This window comes from Notamacropus eugenii, chromosome 2, assembly GCF_028372415.1.
Source record: "Notamacropus eugenii isolate mMacEug1 chromosome 2, mMacEug1.pri_v2, whole genome shotgun sequence".
NCBI classification, from domain to species: domain Eukaryota; kingdom Metazoa; phylum Chordata; class Mammalia; order Diprotodontia; family Macropodidae; genus Notamacropus; species Notamacropus eugenii.
This window is the reverse complement of record NC_092873.1, coordinates 53893933-53915218: the sequence shown is the minus strand read 5'-3', so window position 1 is coordinate 53915218 and position 21286 is coordinate 53893933. Positions and strand designations below refer to the sequence as shown.

Here is a 21286-nt window from a genome sequence, read left to right as displayed (position 1 = left end):
TTAGTGTAATGCCCAAGCATTATATGGAGTAGTGTAATAGGGGGCTAGAATTTGCTGTACAAGATTTTTTTTTAAATTAGAAAATATGTAAATAGAAAATAAGAGTATTCCAGGAGGGAAGGAGAGAGAGACAGAGAGACAGACAGAGACAGACAGAGAGAGATTCGGAGAGAGAGAGAGAGATTGAGAGAGAGAGAGAGAGAGAGAGAGAGAGAGAGAGAGACAGACAGACAGACAGACAGACAGACAGACAGACAGACAGACAGACAGAGACAGACAGAGAGAGAAAGTTTGTTACTTCATTACCTGGGGATTAAAATGGCCAACACTAAAAAAGCTGAGTCATAAAAGAAAAAATAGTGTCATGGAGAGCATGCATAGAAATCTTACACTAAATCCTGTTCTGAAAAGGCAAAAAGGAAAGGGAAAGGAAGCAGAGGGCATTGTGGAGGCCACTGGTATTTGCTCCTGACCTGAGATTTCCCTGATGTTGGGATGTTCCAGGTGGGAATCTTGCTCTTCCAAAATCTACTTGGAGAAGTGTCCAGGGCACCATTGCATTAAGTGACCAGGGTTACATAGTGGGAGGCAGGATTTGAACCCATGTTCTTCAGATTGAGATAGAGGTCAGCCTGTTAACCATTGCATATGTAGGTTTTTTTCATACCTTTTCCTTAGATGAAAAAAAAACAGAAGAGGGGAAAGAGGACTGGATTTGGAAACCAGTTTCCTTACCTGTCATCTGGAGAATTTGTACCAGATGACCTCAAAGGCCCATTCCATCTCCAAATCTATGATTCCAAGAAGTCTCTTGCAGCCTTTTCCCCCAGCAATAAATATTAGGAGGACAGAGAGACAGTCTGGACTTGTAACTAAAGACCTTCTCTTGGAGTCTGGGGGAGCTGCTTGCAAATCCCTTCCCTTACTCATCCTAGCTGTGTGACTGCGAATGAATCACCTCTCAGGGTCCCAGGCTCCTCTCTGAGCCATGCTCTTAAGACTGCAACAGGTCTTGATCTGCACTGGCAAGGGGATGGGGATGGTTCCTCACTGGCAGTTGTCTCCTCGGTGGATTTACAGATCTAGTGAGAAAAAAATGAAGAGGCCTGAGTGGTTTGAATTAAGGACTAATTTTTTTTTTTCTCTTGAATCAGGCACAGTCAGTCTCCATTCAGTCGGAGTATTAATGATATCATGAATGGAAACCGAAGTAACTTTGGCCACTGGGGTCCCAAAGAGCGATTTGCCAAGGAGCTGATCATGGAGTCTGAGAAGGGAGATTATGACCGTGTCTATGAGATTCTCCGAGATGATCTGGCCCTGGCTGATGTAGGGGATGGCAGGGGATTCACCGCACTGGCTGGAGCCACTGTAAGACAAGTGGGAAATTTCTTTGATGTAAAAAGTAGAAAACATTAAATGAAGAAGAGTCCATGGTGACAGCCATAGGCTTTCTGGGGATTTGGGGGTGGGGGCGATAGCAGCTTTGTAGGGTGATGTGGCAGGGGGATAGAGAGCCAGCCTGACATCCAGGAAGCCCCCTGACTCAGTCACTACTGGCCAGTGGGGTCACTCAACTTAGTGCCTGGGCAGCTCAGGGATGGGCACAGAGCCAGTGCCCATCTTCATTGGGTGGGTGATGTTACCTCGCTGAAAGCTCCTCAGACAAATGAAATCATAGATCTAGTCCTAATGAATGTTTGTTCCTAATGAACAAAACCCAACCCCCAAACTAATGAACCACCGAGCAAACAAAAAAACAGCGTTCTAAATTGCGGATCAGGTGTCCATTGGCAATTGGAATCCTTTAGACCAGTGGTGTCAAACTGAACAGAAATGAGGACCACTAAGGCCAAATATTGACTTGGTTTTAAAATGTAATATTAACTGTGTTTTATTTTAATTCTATTTATTTTGTTAACTGTTTGCCAATTACAGTTATCACTTCCGTATTGTGGGGATTAGGGATGTGGCGTCCCCTTCATCTAGAAAATCCATGTAAAGTTTTTTAGCCCTCCCTTTGTCCTAGAGAAGTCTGAATTATTACGGTATTAAAAGATAAAATGTGTTGATATTATATGCATGTTTGAGTTTCTAAACTTTTTCTGTGGCATCTGCTGGCTTTCACATGTTATCTGTGGCTTCCTCAAAGCTCCTTCCCCCACCAATTCACATTTAAGTTCTTATGTTGACCTGCATATAAAAAGTGTGATAGGGAAAGCTGCACTGTGGAAGGGATAACTGTATATTTTAATCTGGTTCAAGCTGCACTCAGAGCACCCAGTGTTTGACAGTTCTGCTTTAGACAAATGAAATCATAGGTCTAGTCCAAAAACGTAACAAAACCAAACAAAAATCAATCCCCAAACCAAAAATCAAATGCAGCCAACCAAATAGGAACTGTGTTCCAGACATGGAGGGTGGAAGGCAGGGGAGAGAGCCAAGGGAAAGGCCTGGAAATGGAATGTCATGTGTGGGGGATGACAGGAAGGGAGGGTTAGCTGGACTGCAGAGTGGCAGACCAAGACAGGGAGGAGTGTCTAATAAGACATGAAGGGTAAGGTGCAGCCAGAGTGCAAAAGGTTTTAAATGCTAAACAGGAGTTTGTATCTGAACCTAGAGCAAGAGTTCTCTCCCTTTTTTGTACCTTGGACACCTGGTGAAGCCTCTGCACTCCTCAGAATTGTTTTCAAATACACAAAATAAAAAAGCTGAGATTACTAAGAAAGCTGATTATATAGAAATGTAGTTATTAGAAGATATGTTTTTTGAAATGGACAGATGCTCCGTTAAAAACCCCTGTGCACTGTAGGTAATAGGGAGCAACTAGAATTTATTGAGTATCAGAGGTACGTGGTTAGACTTGTGTTTTACAAAGCTCATTTTGGCATTGGTTTGGACAGTAGATGGAAGAAGAGAGAGAGACCTGAGATAGGGATACTAATTAGGTTGTTGTTTAGTCATTTCAGTCCTCTGCAATTCTTCTATGACCCCATTTGGGATCTTCTTGGCAAAGATGCTAAAGGGATTTGCTATTTCCTTCTCTAGGTCATTTTACAGATGAGGAAACTGAGGTAAACAGGATGAAGTGACTTGCCCAGTGTCACACAGCTAGTAAGTGTCTGAGGCTGAATTCCCACACTAATTAGGAAGCTGTATATCTATCTATCTATCTATCTATCTATCTATCTATCTATCTATCTATCTATCTATCTATCTATACATAGTGTAAAGATGAGGAAGGATTATCAAGTTAGATTTTTTTCACTGTAAAATAGACTGGAAGATATGTAGAGCAACAAACTAGGTGCCTTGGTGGTACGATGTTTAGAGCATTGGACTTGGAGTTGAGAAGACCTGAGTTTAAATGCTGCCTCAGATATTCACTAGCTGTGTGATCCTGGCAATGTCAATCTCTGCCTCAGTTTCCTCATGTGTAATGTGGGGATAATAATAGCAGCTACCTTGTAGGGCTGTTTTTAGGATCAAATGAAATAGCTTGTAATAGCTATCATAATAATAAGGAATAAAGATAAAAAGAAGATAGATAACGTAATATATAGCACTTTGCAGAATGCTTTACAAATATCTTATTGCTTATTATAAATAAATTCCTAATTAAACTAGTTAATAATATAAAGGAATAATGTGATAGAAAATAATGAATAATAACATATACGTAGTGTTTTAAGGTATGTGAAGCACTTTATAAATATCTCATTGATTATTATAAATTATTAATTCGTTCATCTGAATAAATTGTAGAGGTAGCTGGTGGCTCAGTGGATAGAGGGCTGGGAGACCTGAGTTCAAATCTGACCTCAGGCATTTACTAGCTGTATGCCTCTGGACAGGTCATTTAACTTTCGTTTGCCTTAATCCACTGGAGAAGGAAATGGCAAACCACTCCAATATCTTTGCCAAGAAAGATAGATAGCCTTGGCGTGCTACGATCCGCAGGGTCATGAAGAGTTGGATATTACCGAATAACTGGCCAAAAAATGAATAAGTTATCTAACAATATTTGTATAGCATTTTAAGGTTTGCAAAGTGCTTTGCAAACATCTCATTGACTATTCTAAATAATTAATTTATATAAATTGTATTATAATTACACTACATAACGATAACAGCATTTATGTAGAATTTTAAAGGTTTGCAAAATGCTTTACAAATATCTCATTAATTATTATAAATAAATTATTAATTGTGTCATTCAGTCATTTCAATTTTGTGCAACTCTGTGACCCCTTTTAGGGTTTTCTTATCAAAAACACTGGAGTTGTTTGCTGTTTCCTTTTTGAGCTCATTTTACAGATGAGGAAGCTGAGGCCAACAGGGTGAAGTGACTTGCCCAGGGTCATATAAGTAGTCTCTGAGAACAGTACCCATCAAGCTATCTTTTGTATCCCCTTGTTCTTTTATTTTTGTTATTATCATTCATGCTTTTCCCCATTGTATTAGCTTGATTTCATGTTTATATCAGTATCTCACACATATCTCCATATCTCTATGTAGAGATATAGGCATATATTTCTAGAGATCTGTAGAACTATATGAGATGTAAATCATGCTGAATAGGTATCCTAAAATATAATCAGGAACTATTCTGCTGTGAACTAACTCTGATTATGGGCAAGCCACCTCGCCACCCTGGGTCTCACCTTCCTTCTCTATCCTTTACAAGCTTTGAAGATAGTGCCTGCCCCAAAGCTTAGAGACCACTAAGCACTGGAGGAAGGGATGAGTATATAGCAGGGGCTTGGTAAATGAGCATGGACCTCATCTGGGATCTGTGTGGTCTAGGCAGCCCATCCTACAGCTGAGCACGCGGTACACAGCAGACAGACTGACCTAGAGGGAGGAAGACCATAGTCCCTGCCCACTTTCCATTCTGTTCAGTTTGACAAGCATATATTGAGTGCCTTCTGTCTATGCTGATAATGTTGCCTTTCTTTATGGACTGTGAACCCTTTGCTCTGGCTTAGGATTTTATATCATGTTCATTTCTCTTGTAATAAACCTAGTTTTCACATGAGTTTTGTGAAATTGTGATTGCCTCTTGACAGTACTGGGTCAGGTGAAGGAAATACAGAGAAAAATTAGTGATCATCTCTGCCCTCACGGAGTTTATTTATGTTTATTTATGTTTTATTGGGGACAACAGGTATCTGGATAAATAAATGAAAGATATATACAAAATAAACACAAAGTAATAGGAGAGAGTTCAGAAATGGAAGGTCAAGAAAGGCCTCATGTAGGGAGTGGCTCTTAACTTGGACCTCCAGTGGAGCTTGGGATTTTGAGGGGTGGAGTGAAGAGGAGGAGTATAGGACAAACACAACAACCCTCATCAGGTTGTAAGCTCCTAGAGGGCAGGAGCTGGTTTTGCCTATTTTTGTATCCTTAGAATGTAGTACACTGCTTGGCACACAGTAGGTACTTAATAAACGTTTATTGATTGATACATAAAAAGCACTTAATAAGGCTTGTTGGCCATCTGACAAAGAACAGCTCAGTTACCACCTCTGGTGGGAGACCTTTCCTGACCCCTCCATTCAGTTAGTTTCTTTCCTTTTAAAATGACTTCACCACTGTATGCCTCAGTTTCCTTATCTGTAAAGTGGGGATAATAACAGCACCTACTTCCCAGGTTGTTGTCAGGATAAAACGAGATAACATATTAAAGCACCTAGTGCATAGTAAGTGCTTTGTAAATGTAAGCTACTGTTATGATTAATTATTGGTATTTTCGCCCGAGGATGATGGAGAAGTCAGTCCCTGCGGATGGAAGGGATGCTCTCCTATCTTTGGTTGTTTTTTCTGGACTTTGCGTTCCTCTGAACTTGGCTCTCTCCCTCCCAGATTCATTGCCACAATGCCATCATCAACCTCCTCCTGGACAACGGGGCCAACGTGAACGTGTGCACTGACGAGGGGATAACGCCCCTGTGCATGTGCTTCATCCTGTATTATTCTGAGGATATGTTTAAGCCCAACATTGCCGAGAGGAACTTGGACAAGCCTAGGGTGAGTCTCCTGGGAACTCTTAGGATCTCAAGTCTAGAGCTGGGAGGGATCTTCAAGTCACGCATTTTACAGATGAGGAAACTGAGGTCCAGAGAGGTGATTACAAGGATTATATGGAGATTAGACAGAGAGCCTGCATCAGAGGTAGAATCTGAACTAGAACCAGCTCATTCAGCAGTACATCTCCTCCTGCGCCTACTGTCCTTTAATGTTTCACTGTAAGGTCATCCTGTATCCCCACCCACTCTGACTGGAAACTCATTCTTTCATCTATTTCTTAATAGTAGTCAGAAAAGAGGCTTTATAAAATGTTTGCAGCTTTTGTTTTCTAACTTTAATATTGTAATCCTTTGGCAGGAGCATTCCTGTCAATGGGTCAGGAAGCACTGAGTTTGAATCCCTCAAACACTCACTGGCTATATGACTTTGGGCAAGTTTCTTAACCTTTCTCAGCCTTAGTTCTCTTATCTGTAAAATGGGAATAATATCAGTACCTCCCTTCCAGGGTTCTTGTATCTAAAAGGAGATATTTGTAAAGCATAAAATGAGATGATATTTGTAAAGCTTTTGCAAACCTTAAGTGCTATATAAATGGTAGCTAGTATTGTTATTAGGATCCTAGGATTTAATGGGAGAATCACTGCCATACAATGAACATCTCACACACACGTACACACATACTATGACCGCAAAAGAGCTGGTGTACTTGGGCAACCCAATCTAACTCTCATAGTTGAAAAGGGGCTGCCAGGTGGCACCATAGTGCATAGAACACTGGACTTGGAACCAGGAATATTCATCTTCATGAGTTCAAATCCAGCTTCAGACACTTCCTGTGTGACCCTGGGCAAGTCACTTAACTCTGCCTCAGTTTTCTGGAACTGGAGAAGGAAATACCAAGAAAACTCCAAATGGGGTCACAGAGAGTCAGACATGACTGAAATGACTGAACAACATCCACAAAGTTGTAGAAGCTCCAGCCAGGTAGTTAGCACCCTTGATCAGTTTTTCCTCCAATGTTTTAAGCACTCATTTTCCTGTAAGGAGAGTATCCATTTCTTATCCTGTGTTACAGTTAACTCAGAATTAAATAATATTAGTGATGATAGTAACAGCTAGCATATAATAATTTATAATATAAATAATATAGTGCTTTAAGATTTGCAAATTGCTTACAAATACTGTCCCATTTTATCTTCACAGCAACCCTGGGAGGTTGCCGCCTTATTATCACCATTTAAAAGAAGAGGAAACTGACGCAGAGAGGTTCAGTGACTTGCCCAAGGTCACACAGCTACTAAGTGTCTGAGACTGTATTTGGACTCAGGTTTTCTGATCCAGAGCTAGTGTTCTAACCACTGTAATACCTAGCCCATTGCCTGCGCTCAACCCTGCGTGTGTCATACAGAATCTAAAGGGACTAGCCTTCGCTCACTGAGATAGAGTCAGAAGGGACTTTAATCTAGCCCCTTGCCCTCATTTTAAAGATGAGTAACTGAGGTCCAGGGAGGTTAAGGGACCTAGAATTATGGGGTCATCTATCTCAAGCTGTAAGAGAGACCTCAAAGCCTTCTAGGCTGGTGCTCTCTATGAGGTCCAGAAAGGTGAAGTTAGTTAGGCTCCTAAGATCAGAGGCCAAAAACCTCAGGAGACCTCTGAGACCATGGGGTCCAATGCTCCCAAATTTGACAGATGAAGGAGTCGAGGCCCGGAAGGTCTCACTGGAAGTGAGAACTGCCAGCAGTGCCCCTGGAGAAAGGTGGAGCTCCCCAGAGTGCCTCCAGATACCCCACGCTCCCACTGATGCCATATTAATATGTAAATAGACTCACTAAGTTATGGGAATGCATGAAAAAAATGCATGAGAGTATTTGAATACCAAAGGTGATTTTTTTGCTTTATAGCTGTTGGTAAATTTGTCCTTCCTTTCATTACTGGGTGTTTTTCAAAGGAAAACATTTTTCCTCCATTAAAGGATTTTTAAAATATGCAGATGAACTTTTTTTTTCACTTATAAGAGATCTCCTGGAATACAAGAAAAAGTAACTTTTATTAAAATACTTCAAAAAAGAGGAAATGGGTTTTAAAAAGTAGCAAGAAACATTTAGGGGGTGATATTGGAATGGTTATTGATGAGCTCTTTGGAGTCTGATTTGCTGGGAGCCATGGTAAACATAGGCTAAGAGCTTGAGAATCAGGCTAGGGTCCTCGAAGGCCCATCCTCCTCATTTTCCAGATGGGGGCATTGAGGCCTGGAGAAGTTAAGTGTCTTAAGGGATTCAGACCTGGGGCTAGAAGGAGCCCCAGTGACCATCTGGACTTAACCAGAAAGGGATGTCATTTAAGAATCCTAGGGTAGGAGCACACGTCCAGAGATGGAAGGGACCTTAGGGGTCCCTTCATTTTATGTGGGAGCAAAAGGAGGCCTAGACCCTGATAGGCCATGCAGGTAGCCAGTCAGTAATTAATCAATAATCATTTAGTATGTTGACCCTCCATTAAATGCTAGGGATGCAAAGAGAAGCAAAAACTGTCCTTACAGAGCTTATATTGTATTAAAGAAGAAAACATGAAAATAATTCAGTATGCAAGAGAACATTAGACTGCAAGGCACTGGAAGTGGAAGGGATGGCAAAGGTCTCCTGCAGATGGTGGGAAAGATAGACAGATGAGTCTCAAGGGAAACCAGGTGAAGGAGGGAGGGGCTGGAGCATTCCAGCCATGGTCGATAGTGAGGCAGTGAGACAGGAGATTTAGTGTCATGAGTGCAGAGAAACAGATAATAAGCAAAGTACCTGGCTCTCAGGGTGCATAGTATTAGGAGGAGAAGGCAAGAAGCAGAAGTAACAGGAAAGGACCAGGCTGTGAAGGCCTTTGAATGTCAAAGTTACATTTGATCCTAGAGGTAATGGGGAGTCTATGGCGATCATTGAGCTTGGGGATGACATGGTTACCTTATGTCTGAGAAGAATCAACTTGGCAGCTGCACCTGAGGTGAGATGACAGGACCTCGTTGAGTTGGAATGGTTTCAGTGCATTGCTAAAAAAAGGAAGAGGAAATGTTCGACCAAGGTTATTTAGTTCTTGAAATTCTCCTAAAATTGTACTTTACTTTGGGTTTAACTGATAATAAGATGCAGACATAAAACTGCCAAATGATATCCCAAATCAAATTTCATTCGATGCTTTGGAAGAGTCTTTATGTGCTTAAGAGAGATGTAAATTAATTTCCCCCTATTTTTTTTCTTACCTATTAACTTTAAATAGGCACTATTTTCAAGACCCATACTTATTTCAGCAGCCACTACATCTGAAGTAAAATCACCCATCACAAATCTGGAAATGGCTTCTCAACACTCTCCTGCATTAGAAGTAAACAAATCTTTGGAAAACATGGCCAGTAATATAGATGAAGTCTCTTCTCATGTCTTTAGAGAGCAGTCTGAGTTGAAAGAAACCATTCATAAGAATGATGAATTGGTGATGGTCTCACCTGAAAAATTATGTCCCACAATATCCAACAAGATGCTAGAGGACATATGGATAAATTTGGAACAGTCCACGGAAATGAGCACCTCGACAAATTTTGAATCGAACCTTTGTGTCTGCAGCTATCCTATAGAAGTCTCACAGGATATTATGGAAAAGACGGCCAATAACTACACCATGCTGAGAGTTCCTTCCTTTGAAACTGAAGACAGAGATCTAGGAACTGTGAGGAAAATGGCACTGTCTATAATGGAGTAAGTGGTAGACGGTAGGATTAATGAAGGAAAGACAATACTTTTCAATGAACCTGAAAGTCATAGAACTATATTCAGATTCTAGATATCAATGCTTTCAGGAACTTGTAGATGCCTGTGAACACAATGGAAATCGAGTGTGTCACTGTGTGTTTTGGTGTGGGTTTTTGTGTGACATGGCTGTTACTTCGTGTACAAAGCTGGATTTCTGCAACTGGGAACCTGGAGTGGGCAGCATAAAAATAGTAAATTGAATGCTAGACTTAGAGGTAGGAAATCTTGGATTCAAATTCTGCCTCAGATACTTGCAAGTTGTGTGACCCTGGGCAATCATGTAACCTCTCTAGGCCTCAGTTCCCTCACCTGGAAATTAGGAGTTTGGACTGGATGGCCCCTGAAATCTTACCCAACTCTAAATCTGTGGTTCTATGGTTTCCTAATAACACTAAGATAGAGGCATTTGGTCTGAATCCCAGTTTGGGCTCTTTAGGAGCTGTCTTGGTTGCCCTTGGGGGAGTCACATACATTCTTTGAGCCTTGGTCTTCTCACTTGCCAAATGGGGCTAGTAATCCTCCCCTACCTTACCTCACAAAGTGTTTTAGAGAGGATTGCTCTGTAAACTTGGAAATGCAATGGAAACATGATTTATTGCCATGACCACTTACCAGTCCTCTGGCAGAGAGCCCAAGGATAATGTTACAGCAAGGCCACAGTGAATTACAAACACCTGAGTGACTCACTGTTAGGATAATTATGGATTTGGGTATCTGTTTTATGGTGGATGTGAGAAAGATGAGAAAACATCTGGACTGGCCCAGGGAAGGAGAGTCTAATCTATATTAGATTAGTATCAACAAGTCACTTTGTGGTTACATGCTGGCTGCTGATATTAAACCCCCCCCCCCATTATATCCTTTGCCCCTAAATGGAAGTACAGCCCATTCCTTATTTTATGAAGCAAAGTGCTTTGTCCTCTGATAAGCATTTAAAATATTCTTTCCTAATAATTCATGAAATGAAAACCCAATAAGGACTCCAAATATGCAGTTAATCGTTAGACTCTTTTCATCTCCAAGCAGACCCCTTTAATCAAAAGAGATTCAAGATAGTGCACAGATTTTCAAAGGGCATTAGATATCTTTGAGGCAATAATGGTGGCGTTTGCTTCTATAAATTCAAGACGTGAGAGTATTGTGTATGCTCATGTTCCTCTTAATATATTTTTATATAAATATATTTATTATTTCCATAAAGAACCAAGGAAATAATTGTCCATAAAACCACCACCACCACCACCACCACCACCATCACCATCATCATTATCATTATTACTGTTTTAGTTATTTTCCAGTTGTGTCCAACTCTGTGACCCCATATGGGGGTTTTCTTGGCAAAAAACACTGGAGTGGTTTGCTATTTCCTTCTCCATCTCATTTTGCAGATGAGGAAACTGAGCAAACAGGGTGAAGTGACTTGCCCAGGGTTGCACAGCTAGTAAGTGTCTGAGGCCAAATTTGAATTCAGGAACCAGGCCTGGCACTCTATCCACTGTGTCACCAGGTTTCCCCCATCATGACCAATAGAGGCTTAGGCTGAGACCTATTACTGGCCAATCAGTAAGAGCCAAAGTGATTTGAGTTTAAGGCATTCTCAAGTAGCTCCATTTGAGTCCCAGTGGACCTTACCAAAGCCTGTTTTTTCTAGAGCTCTATTTCCTTCCCCCCGCCCCATGCTCTTTCCCCCTTTTTTTAAAAAAATTAATTTTTCGTTTTCAATATTCACTTCCCTAAGTTTTAAATTTTCTCTGCCTCCTCCTCCCTCACCTCCCTCTGCAAGACAGTGTACAATCTGATATAGGCTCTACATATATATTCTTATTAAACATATTTTCACATTAGTCATGTTGTATAGAAGAATTAGAATGAATGGGAGGAACCATGAGAAGGAAAAAAACAAAACAAAACGAAAAAGAGAGCAAATAGTCTTCTTCAATCTGCATTCAGACTTATTGTTTCTTTCTCTGGATGTGACTGGAATTTTCCATCATGAGTCTTTTGGAGTTGTATTAGGCCCTTGCATTGCTGAGAAGAGCTAAGTCTGTTAGAGTCAGTTACCATCCAGTGTGACTGTTACTACATACAATGTTCTCCTGGTTCTGCTTACTTCACTCAGCGTCAGTTCATGTAAGTCTTTCCAGATTCTAGAAGTCTGTTCCAAGAAATCTACTTTCTTTTGGGCAGAGCACCCACATGTAAGTGCATGATTCCCTATATGGATAGAGGATAGAAAGAAGGAAGGAAAGAAAGAAAGGAGGAAGGAAGGAAGGAAGGAGGAGGGAGAGAGGAAGGAAGGAAGCAGCATTGTCCAACTGGATATGATAACCTTCTTCAAAGTATTTGAGTGATTGATTTGTGGGAAAGGAATTTGACATGTTCTGTTTGACTTCAGAGTTAAGAACTCAGAAAAAGGGGTTTGGAGTAGCAAAGAGGCACATTTGGGCTTGATGTCAGGAAATATTTCCCAACCGTAGAGCTGTCCCAAAGTGGAATGTGCTGCGTTGGGAAGGAGCAGGCTCCCCCTCCCTGGAATCTTGAAGCAAACACTACTTCCTGCCCATGTGTCAGAAAGGACTATTTTTTGAGCATAGATTGGACTTAGTGGGTGCTGAAATCTATTCCAAGCCTGAAATTCTGTGATTCTGTGATATTTGAAGGCTTTTATCATGACCATATCATGCCTCATGGCTTCTCTCCTATCACAGTCATCTATAATACATTTGGGTAGTGGAGTTGCTTCTATTTTTAATTCCATTGCCCTTCACCAAACCCCACTCTACCTCTATTTCTGTCTCTGGTGTTTCCTGACATGAGCACGTATTCTTTTTTATTTAGTATTTAGTATTTTATTTTCCCCCAGTTACATGTAAAAACAATTTTAAACACTGGTTTTTAAAATTTTGAGTTCCAAGTTCTCTCCCTTCTTCCCTCCACACTCACTCTCATTGAGAGGTAATTTGATATAGGTAATACATGTGTAGTCATGCAAAACATATTTTTGTATTAGTCATATCGTAAAAGAAAACATAGGCAACCCCCCCCCAAGAAAATACAGTGAAAAAAGTCTGCTTCAATCTGTATTCAGAGTCCATCAGTTCTTTCTCTGGGGATGGATAGCATTTTTCAATATGTCTTTCAGAGTTGTCTTAGATTGTTGCATTGCTGAGAGTAGCTAAGTTGTTCACAGTTGATCATTGTACAATGTTGCTGTTACTGTGTACAATGTTCTCCTGGTTCTGTGTAAACATCCAGGTAAACATTGTTAGTTCCTTCAAAAGAACTGTGTATGGCATGTTCTTTAGTACTCTTACAGTCGTGGTCTGTGTTCTAGACAAGATAAGACTTGTCGCATCAGTGGGTGACCTTTCTTTCCCAAAATGGCAGGTCCAGAACTCGACACCATCCTCTTATATTGGCTTGAGCAGGAGAGTTGAGATGGACTCTTAGCTTGCTCATTCAGAGGATGCTTCTCTTGTCTGACCTAGCATTAGGGCTTTTTGTTTATTTTGTTTCCAGATCCCTCTGTTCTCTTGTGTTGAGCCTCCAGTCTGTGAAAATCCCCAAATCTTTTCCACAAGAGATGTTCTTTGACCTCCTTTTCTCCATCCTGTACTTGTGAAACTTCTTTCTTAAAATTTATTTTTTGGACCCAAGTGTGGAACTTTAAATTTATCCTTATTGGTAACATCTTCTTTGGATCAATTCATGATCACATCAAGACCCTTTTGGATCATAATTTTATCACCTCAGCCATTATCCCATCCTTCTCTGCTTCTGGTGGTTTGCAGAGTTTAGAAGTATGCTATCTATGTCTTCATCCCAGTAATGGATTAAAATATGGAATTGAACAGGGTCAGAGTTGGGTCCTTAGGAACCTACTACAGTTATGTCTAGCCATTCATCAGATCATAGATCTAAATCTGGAAAAAATTATGGAGGTCATGTAGTTCAGTAACTTCACTTACTTGGCAACTAGGTGGCTCAGTAGACAGAGCACTGAAGTCAGGAAAATTAGAGTTCATATCTGGCCATGGGCACTTAGTGTGTGATTCTGGGCAAGTGACTTATTCCCTGCCTTAGTCTCCTCATCTGTAAAACAGAATAATAACACCTTCCTCCTAAGGTTGATGGGATCAAATGAGATGCTTATAAAGCACTTTGAACACCTTAGAATAAAACATCAACGCTAGCTATTATTATTCTTATTTATGGGTGAGGAAAGTGAGACCCAGGGACTTGTTAAAGCCAATCAAGGGGTAGTAGGTGTGTCCAGGTTGGGACGGAAAGTCAAGATGCTCCAATTCCAAATCTTAGTGCCCTTTCCACTCTACCATATCTTTCTGATGAACTATCATAGTTCATCATAGTCTACCATACTGCCTTTCCAAACTGGTTCAAATCAACTAATTGATGATTTCCCTTTGGATCCAGTTATTCAAGCAGTTCTGCATCTATCCAAATGTCCTGTCATGTATCTTGTTGCTCTTTGTTTGGTTCACAGTAAGAGCAAGGGTGTGACTGGAATGCTCTGTTGGAATCTGTGTCTACAGTCTAGTATTTCTCTGGCTGAATTTACTTCCTCTTTCAGAAGAGGAAATGAAGCTTGTCTGGTAGGACTGGCTGTGATGAAACCATACTGGCTTTGACCCTTGCTTCTCTTTCTAAAGGCTCACAAGCAATTCCTTTTGTAGTGTTTCCTAGAATTTGGCAGGAATGGAAGTCAGGCATGTTGTTTGATAGCTAACAGATTTCTCCCTCTTCTTTTAAAAAATTATGAAAGCATTTGTCGTTTCCTGTCCTCTAAGCACTTTCAAAGATCACTGACCACTGGATCAGACATCTGCAAGTTCTTTCAGCACTGGAAGATGTAGTTTGTCTACGTCTGGTGCTTAGAATGCATTGATGGTAACTAGAAATTGGCTGATCATTTTTTCATTTATCTCGTGCATCTAGTTGTTGCTAGCTGTTTTATTCCAGCTTTCCCAGTCCAAAGATGAATCTCCTTGTATGAGAAGAGAAAAGAAAAATAAGCTTAAAATTTTAAAAAAATTCTATTTTATTTTATTTTTGGTTCTAAATTCTCTTTTATCCCTCTCATCTTCCCCTACTCATTGAGAAGCAAGGAAAACAAAACTCATTAAAAAGATGTATAGTCAAGGAAAACAAATTAAGAAAAGGAGAAGTAATGTTTCATTCTGCACTTTGAATCTATCATTCCTCTGTCTGAAGTAAACAGCATGTTTCTTCATGAGTCCTTTGGAATTGTGGTTGGGCATTGTGTCATTCATAGTTACTAAATCTTTCAAAGTTGATTTTTAAAAACAATATTGCTGTTACTGTATAAATTGCTTTCCTGGTTATACTCCACTTTGCATCAGTTCCTACAAATCTTTTCACCATTCCCTTCATCATTTCTTATACCAGTACAATAGTATTTCATCTCAGCCGTATACCATAACTTGCTCAGCCATTCTCCAGTTTCCAGTTCTTTGCTATCACAAAAAGAGCTGCTGTAAATGTTTTTGTACAAATAAGTCCTCTTTCCTTTCTTTGAACTCTTTAGGGCATAGACCCAGTAGCAGTACCACTGCATCAAAGGGGATGCACAGTTTAATATCTTTGGGGGTGTAGTTCCAAATTACCTTCCCTAATGGCTGGAGTAGTTCACAGCTCTACCAATGAGGTTGTTCTTTGGGCCAACCATACTGAACTACTTGTTGTACCTCACACATGATACTGCTTCTCCTATTTACATGCCTTTGGGCTGTTCCCCATGTCTGGGATTCTCTCCCTCCTCACCTCAACTTCTTGGAATGCCTGGTTTCCTTCAGTATTTAACCCATGTGCTACCTTCCTTTTCTAACCATCCCATCTCTTAATGCCTTATACCTACTTTGTATATATCCTGTTTACAATTATAGATGTATATGTCATCTCCTTCACTAGAATGCAAATTTCTGGAGTGCAGAGATTGTTTTTGCTTTTTCATTTTATCCCTAATGCTTAACACAGTTTCTGGTATCTAGTTAGCATTTAATAGATGCTTATTTATTGATTGATAGTTTTATAAAGGTACACATTCATGCACACAAACATTTTCCTCATCTTTTGGCATTCATTCATTAACCTCAGCTCATTCTTATCTATAACACTCTTGATATAATTCTGATGGGATCTTACTAATGAATTAATCTTCAGTTACTTTACCCAGTTTTCATCTTCTATATGTTTCTTTTGAAAATCTAAGCTTATTGGTGAGTTTCCTGTTTATTTATATCAATCTCTTTAGACAGCTGCCCCTTTTCCTTCTTACCAGAATAATTTATCCTTGTGTCATCAAAATTTCATTCCCAAGAAATTTCCATCCTTTTGGAATTGACCTCCCCTGCAAAATATAGCTTCAGAATTCTAGCCAATTTTCCTTTAAAGTCTTTGAAATTGCCTTTCCTCAAATAAAGTGTATGTCAGACCATCCTTGGCTTTTGAGCCTCTCCTTTTTCTGTCATAGGTTGTATGGGGTCAGTTGCCTCAGGTCCTGCCATTTATACTTCACGAACAACTCTTTTCTTCTTGGTCAGGATCAGGTCCAAATTAAAAGTTTCCCTTGTCCCGTCTTCCATCATTTGAAGATGAAATTATCAGTAAGGTAAATCACAAATTTAACAGCTGACCTGGACGTACTAATAAAACACTTTGTAATAGGTCTTAAAGTCCGGAAGTACAACAATAGCTTCATCAGCTATTTTCCCTGCACTGGACCCCTTAATTCTGTTGTCTGTTTGTTTTTCCATGAAACTTTAATTATAAATTTCCAACTCTATATAAATTGATTTGGGGGAGTACTATTACTTTTATTATTACTGTGACCCCTTTCTGAACATTGAATATCCTTTAAATTTTTAGTTCTTCGTTTATTTCAGTTATTATAGTTTTACAGGCATCCTTGTACAGGCCCTATAAATTTCTGGGTAAGTTAATTCCAGATTTGTAAATAGTTGAGGCTTGAGTATTAAACCGGAGATATTCACTATAAAGAGCTGTCATAATAAGTGTCTTATTGCAGTAGCCCAGCAATAGATATCTCTATCTGTGGTCCTAATATCAGCCTCAGTAAGCGTGAAAAAACACATCAGTAGACTGACCATAAAGTAATTATTCTTTTAGTCACCATGATTCTCAAAACCATTTGACAAATTGCAGAAAGATTGTTATCAGGGTTGGTAGAGGGAGTAGCCTCACCAAGAACCAGATTCTTAAAGTATTAATGCAAATATTCCTTCTAGTTAGTTCATCCTCATTTGCTAATATTCCTTGACATAAATGTAATTTTCTGTTCCCGTGTCCCAGTACTTTCTTTAGATAAGCAAAATTTTTAGGCTACTGAAGTAATGAAAAAGAAGTAAATAGAATTAGACCAAAGGACACTCTGATCAACTCTAAATCTGAGGGAAAATGAATTTCTCTCTTAATGAGAAGGTTTTTCTGATGATTTTAAGATGTAACGTAACAAGGAAATAATAGTTTCAATTTTATGAACTATTATAATGGACATCTAGGACTAGGTACCATTCTGTCAACTTTAGCTTTTTTTTTTTTTTTTTTTAGTTTTCCTTGATAATAGTGGGATGAGACTTAAAAAATTCAGATCCTTTACTGTAAGAAATAGCTAGTTAGAAATAGAAATCTACTAGCAATTTTTTAAATCATTTATCCATTTTCTTTTTTTAAATTAATTTTTATGGACATTTTGGGTTTTATGTCACCTACATTATGTAGCTTTCCTCTTCCCACTTCCAGGGCATTGTTCCTGAAAACAAAGAATAAAAAAGAGGAAAGCAAATTGTTTAGTAAAACCAACGTAAGTGACTGATATTTCATACAGTATTCCATGCCCCTAGTTCTCTACCTCTGATGGAAAAGTTAGGAGAGATGTCTTCTCATATCTTTTCTTTGGAACAAATGTTGGTCACTATAATTTTACAGCATTCCTTTTTTATTGTTTTGCTATTATTTCTATTTATATGTTGTAGTCATTGCGTATATTGTTTTCCTGGTTGTACTTCCCAAACTTATCTATATTTAACACATTCATCTTTTTTGCAGCACAGTAATATTCTATTACTACATTTCTGTTCCAGGGTTTTATTTCTTGCTCTCCACACAAAATATTTCCATCTCCTATATCTTTGTATTTTCCCATAGCTGGAATGAACTCCCTTCGCTGAGAATATCTACTTTCCATCAATGCTCAGCTCCAAACCCATTCCCTACATGAATCCCTCCAGCCGCTAGTGCTTCCTATTCAAATTACTTTGTATTTATTTTAAACATTTACACAAAATTTATAAATTTATTATTTGTATATTTATATTTACCTTTCTATAGAATGTAGACTTATTGAGGGAAGGCACAGTTTCATTTGTCTTTATATCCCACTTCTTACCACAGTACCTAGCACATAGCAAACACTCAACAAAGACTTAATGATTAATCCATTCTCTAATGTTTTTCCTCTTAATAGGATAATTCAAACCATTTAATTTTATTGTTATAAGTAATACCTTTGGTTTTGTAAGAACACTGTCATAATCTTTTATACATATTTCAATTGTTCAAGGTAGTAAATAAAACAAAGTATATTTCTATTGTATTTCCCTGAGATCTAATTAACTTTTAATTGTAGGTTGAGCTTTTACTTTGGGATTATTGGTTACTTCTTTCCTTCTCTTTTTTATATTTTGTGTTTCTTGCCTGTGTCTTTCAAGTAGTTAATATGGATTTTTTAGTATTGTTTACCCATTTGTGTTAATATCTGATGTATCTGTTTATCTCAAACTCTTATTTGATTGATCCTATTACAAATAAAAAAGATTATTTACCATATTCTTACATATATTTATATTAAATTTCAGTCTAAGTAGATACAGACTTGAAGTATATTATTATTTTTTGTTAATCAATTATTCAGTAAAACAATTTCCTCTTCTATATGGCTCATAGTTATCTCTAGTTGGGAATTTTTGTTTATATTTTTTCTTTATTGTTTATCTTAGGAACAAATGATTTTCTTTATAAACATTGTGGTCATGTTTGGAAGCTATGTCATTTTGAGATACAAACTTTATTTTAATTTAGGACATATATATTTTTGTCAATCTTTTATTATTTTTCTTATTTTTGGAAAAATCTCATGGTACTCGAATTGGAATTTCTTTAAATGTGACTTCTTTTTAATTTTTGCGCTTGGAGAATTTTTTTTGTCATTATAATTCTCTTGTTTTATGATTATATGGACCTTGATGAAATACGGTTAGGACTTCTTTCTGGTACCTTGTACATTTGTTATACTGGTGCAGTATTGTCTGACAATATGCCTCTCTGAAAATTTTCTCTGTTTAAGTCATCTGATACAATGCCAACTTTTTTTCTTTTTCACTGCCCCCTGGCATTCCAATTATCATAACTTTGTGCTTCTTGCTTTGTTTTCAAACACATTATTTTGTTCTGTATGTTCATTAGTTGCTGTTTCAGTTCTGTTACTTCCTGGGCTTATCTTTCTGTATTGATTCTTGCTTAACTTCATTTCTTTGGTCCTTAGATATAATTTTGCAGTTTTTCTAATTGTTTCCTTTCTTGTGTGTGTGTGTGTGTGTGTGTATGTGTATATATGTATGTATGTGCGTGTGGGTGTGTATGTATATGTTTGTGTATGTTTAAACTGCAGTAGAGGCTTCATTTAACATAATCTTTATCCAATTTGGTTTTCATTTGATACCTCTTCCATCCTGGCCACTCTTACTCTTCAACTTCAATTTCTGAAGGAGGTTTACAAAGGATATTTTATGTTTTTGATACTGTTTTATGAATTGTATTTTTAAAATAAAATGACTACTTTTTTTTTTCTGTTGACAAGTCATTTAACCTATTGGTGCTTTAGGCAGTTTTCTCAGAGTAGAAGTTTCAGAGATGGTGCTGACATGCATTAGTAGAGGGAATTTTCTCATGCAGGAGATTCTTATACCAATTAAATAAAAAATCCAGTCTTTGTCTTCTTGTATAAGGGGTGGGAATCACATTTCCTGTAATTTGACTGGTGGTAGGATAAAGAAAGCAAACATTCCTTCAGTTTTGGAGGGAAAGCAGAGAAGGGAAGACATTTTCTAGTGGGTTGGGAGAGATGGGATGGTGGTGGTGGAATTCAGCTCTTTTACTGGTCTCTGAAAGGCTTCTATTGTACTTTGACATGCTATCGACAAAGTGGTGGCAGGGATGGTTCAGTAATTCCTTGGCTTGAGCCAGCCTTTGGCATCTGGAAGCCAGACTCTTAGATTAGACTGGGAAAACCTTAGAGGTTTTCTGTTTTTGTAACAGAGGGAACCTGCTCATGGATGATGTCTCTGGATTGAAAGACACAAGTCAGTTCATGGGAATAGGAAACAGAATGGGAAAAACCTCAACTCAATTTCTTCCCCCATCTCAACAAACAGGAAGAGGTGAGGCAGTGGATGTTTCTTCCTTGGGTTACTAAGGGGGCAGTGTACTATGTTGTGCTTGGTGGGTCGACCTACCAGGTGGAGATGAGCATTGATTGTAAGGCACAAAGCTTGACTACCGAGGTAACAGTAAATAGTCATAATTTTTCTTATTTTTCCCCTATTCTTCTTAATTATATGACTAATTAATTATATTTAATTAATTATATTCTTAATTTTATATATATATATTATATTCTTCTTAATTATATGGCTAGGGGGTTAGGTGGTACTTTTCACTTAGCAAAGGTGTTTGGTCAGATCTTAGTGATCAGCGTCTTAGTGATTAGCTTCTTAGTGATCAGCTCTCTTACTCTAAATCCTCTTCTAGATCTTTTTAAAAATTTTGTGGCTACTAATATATAGTAGTATTTGATATTTCCATATGATTTTCTTTTTCATTTTCATTATAGGGATCAAAATAATGTTTTTTAAGAAAAGAAATTGGATAGCCTCCCATATTTCTGTGTGTTGACAAATGATATAGAATACGTTTTTTTTTTTTTAACAGTTTGATGCACTTAGCTTGGAATCCATTTGGTCATGGAGCCTTTTTTCAGGGCTGCTCTTAATGGTTTATCTGATTTCTCTTTCTGAGATGTTCAGTTTAGATCAGGGGTGGGGAACCTGCCACCTTGAGGCCATTTTTGGCCCTCTAGGTCCTCAAGTGTGGCCTTTTGACTGAATCAAAACTTCACAGAACAAATCCCCTTATTTGTTCTGTAAAACTTGTGTGTTCATCTTTCGTTGCCGAAGAAGACCACGTAATCAGAGAAATAATGACATGACTTGCACTTGACTTTGTTTTGAGTGAGGGAGGGCTGTGCAGGTCACCAGCCTCACTTCTCCTCCAGAGCCATCTGAATCCAGTGACCAGATATTCATCAGGATGACTGAAGATGAGACAAGATGAGGCAATTGGGG

General features: G+C 38.6%; 1 protein-coding gene across 10 annotated transcripts in view; it reads left to right on the top strand.

Annotated features, from left to right (window-relative positions):
* Positions 1-21286, top strand: part of ANKMY1 (ankyrin repeat and MYND domain containing 1) — a 132935-nt gene that overhangs the window by 33122 nt on the left and 78527 nt on the right. For all 10 annotated transcript variants that reach the window (XR_011973950.1, XM_072640327.1, XM_072640330.1 and 7 more), the window contains 3 exons: positions 1155-1371; positions 5866-6030; positions 9298-9773. Coding sequence is in view for 9 of the 10 variants with exons in the window: in XM_072640327.1 (XP_072496428.1) it covers positions 1155-1371; positions 5866-6030; positions 9298-9773 (858 nt within the window). In the remaining variant the exon portion in view is untranslated. The remainder of the gene's footprint in view (positions 1-1154; positions 1372-5865; positions 6031-9297; positions 9774-21286) is intronic.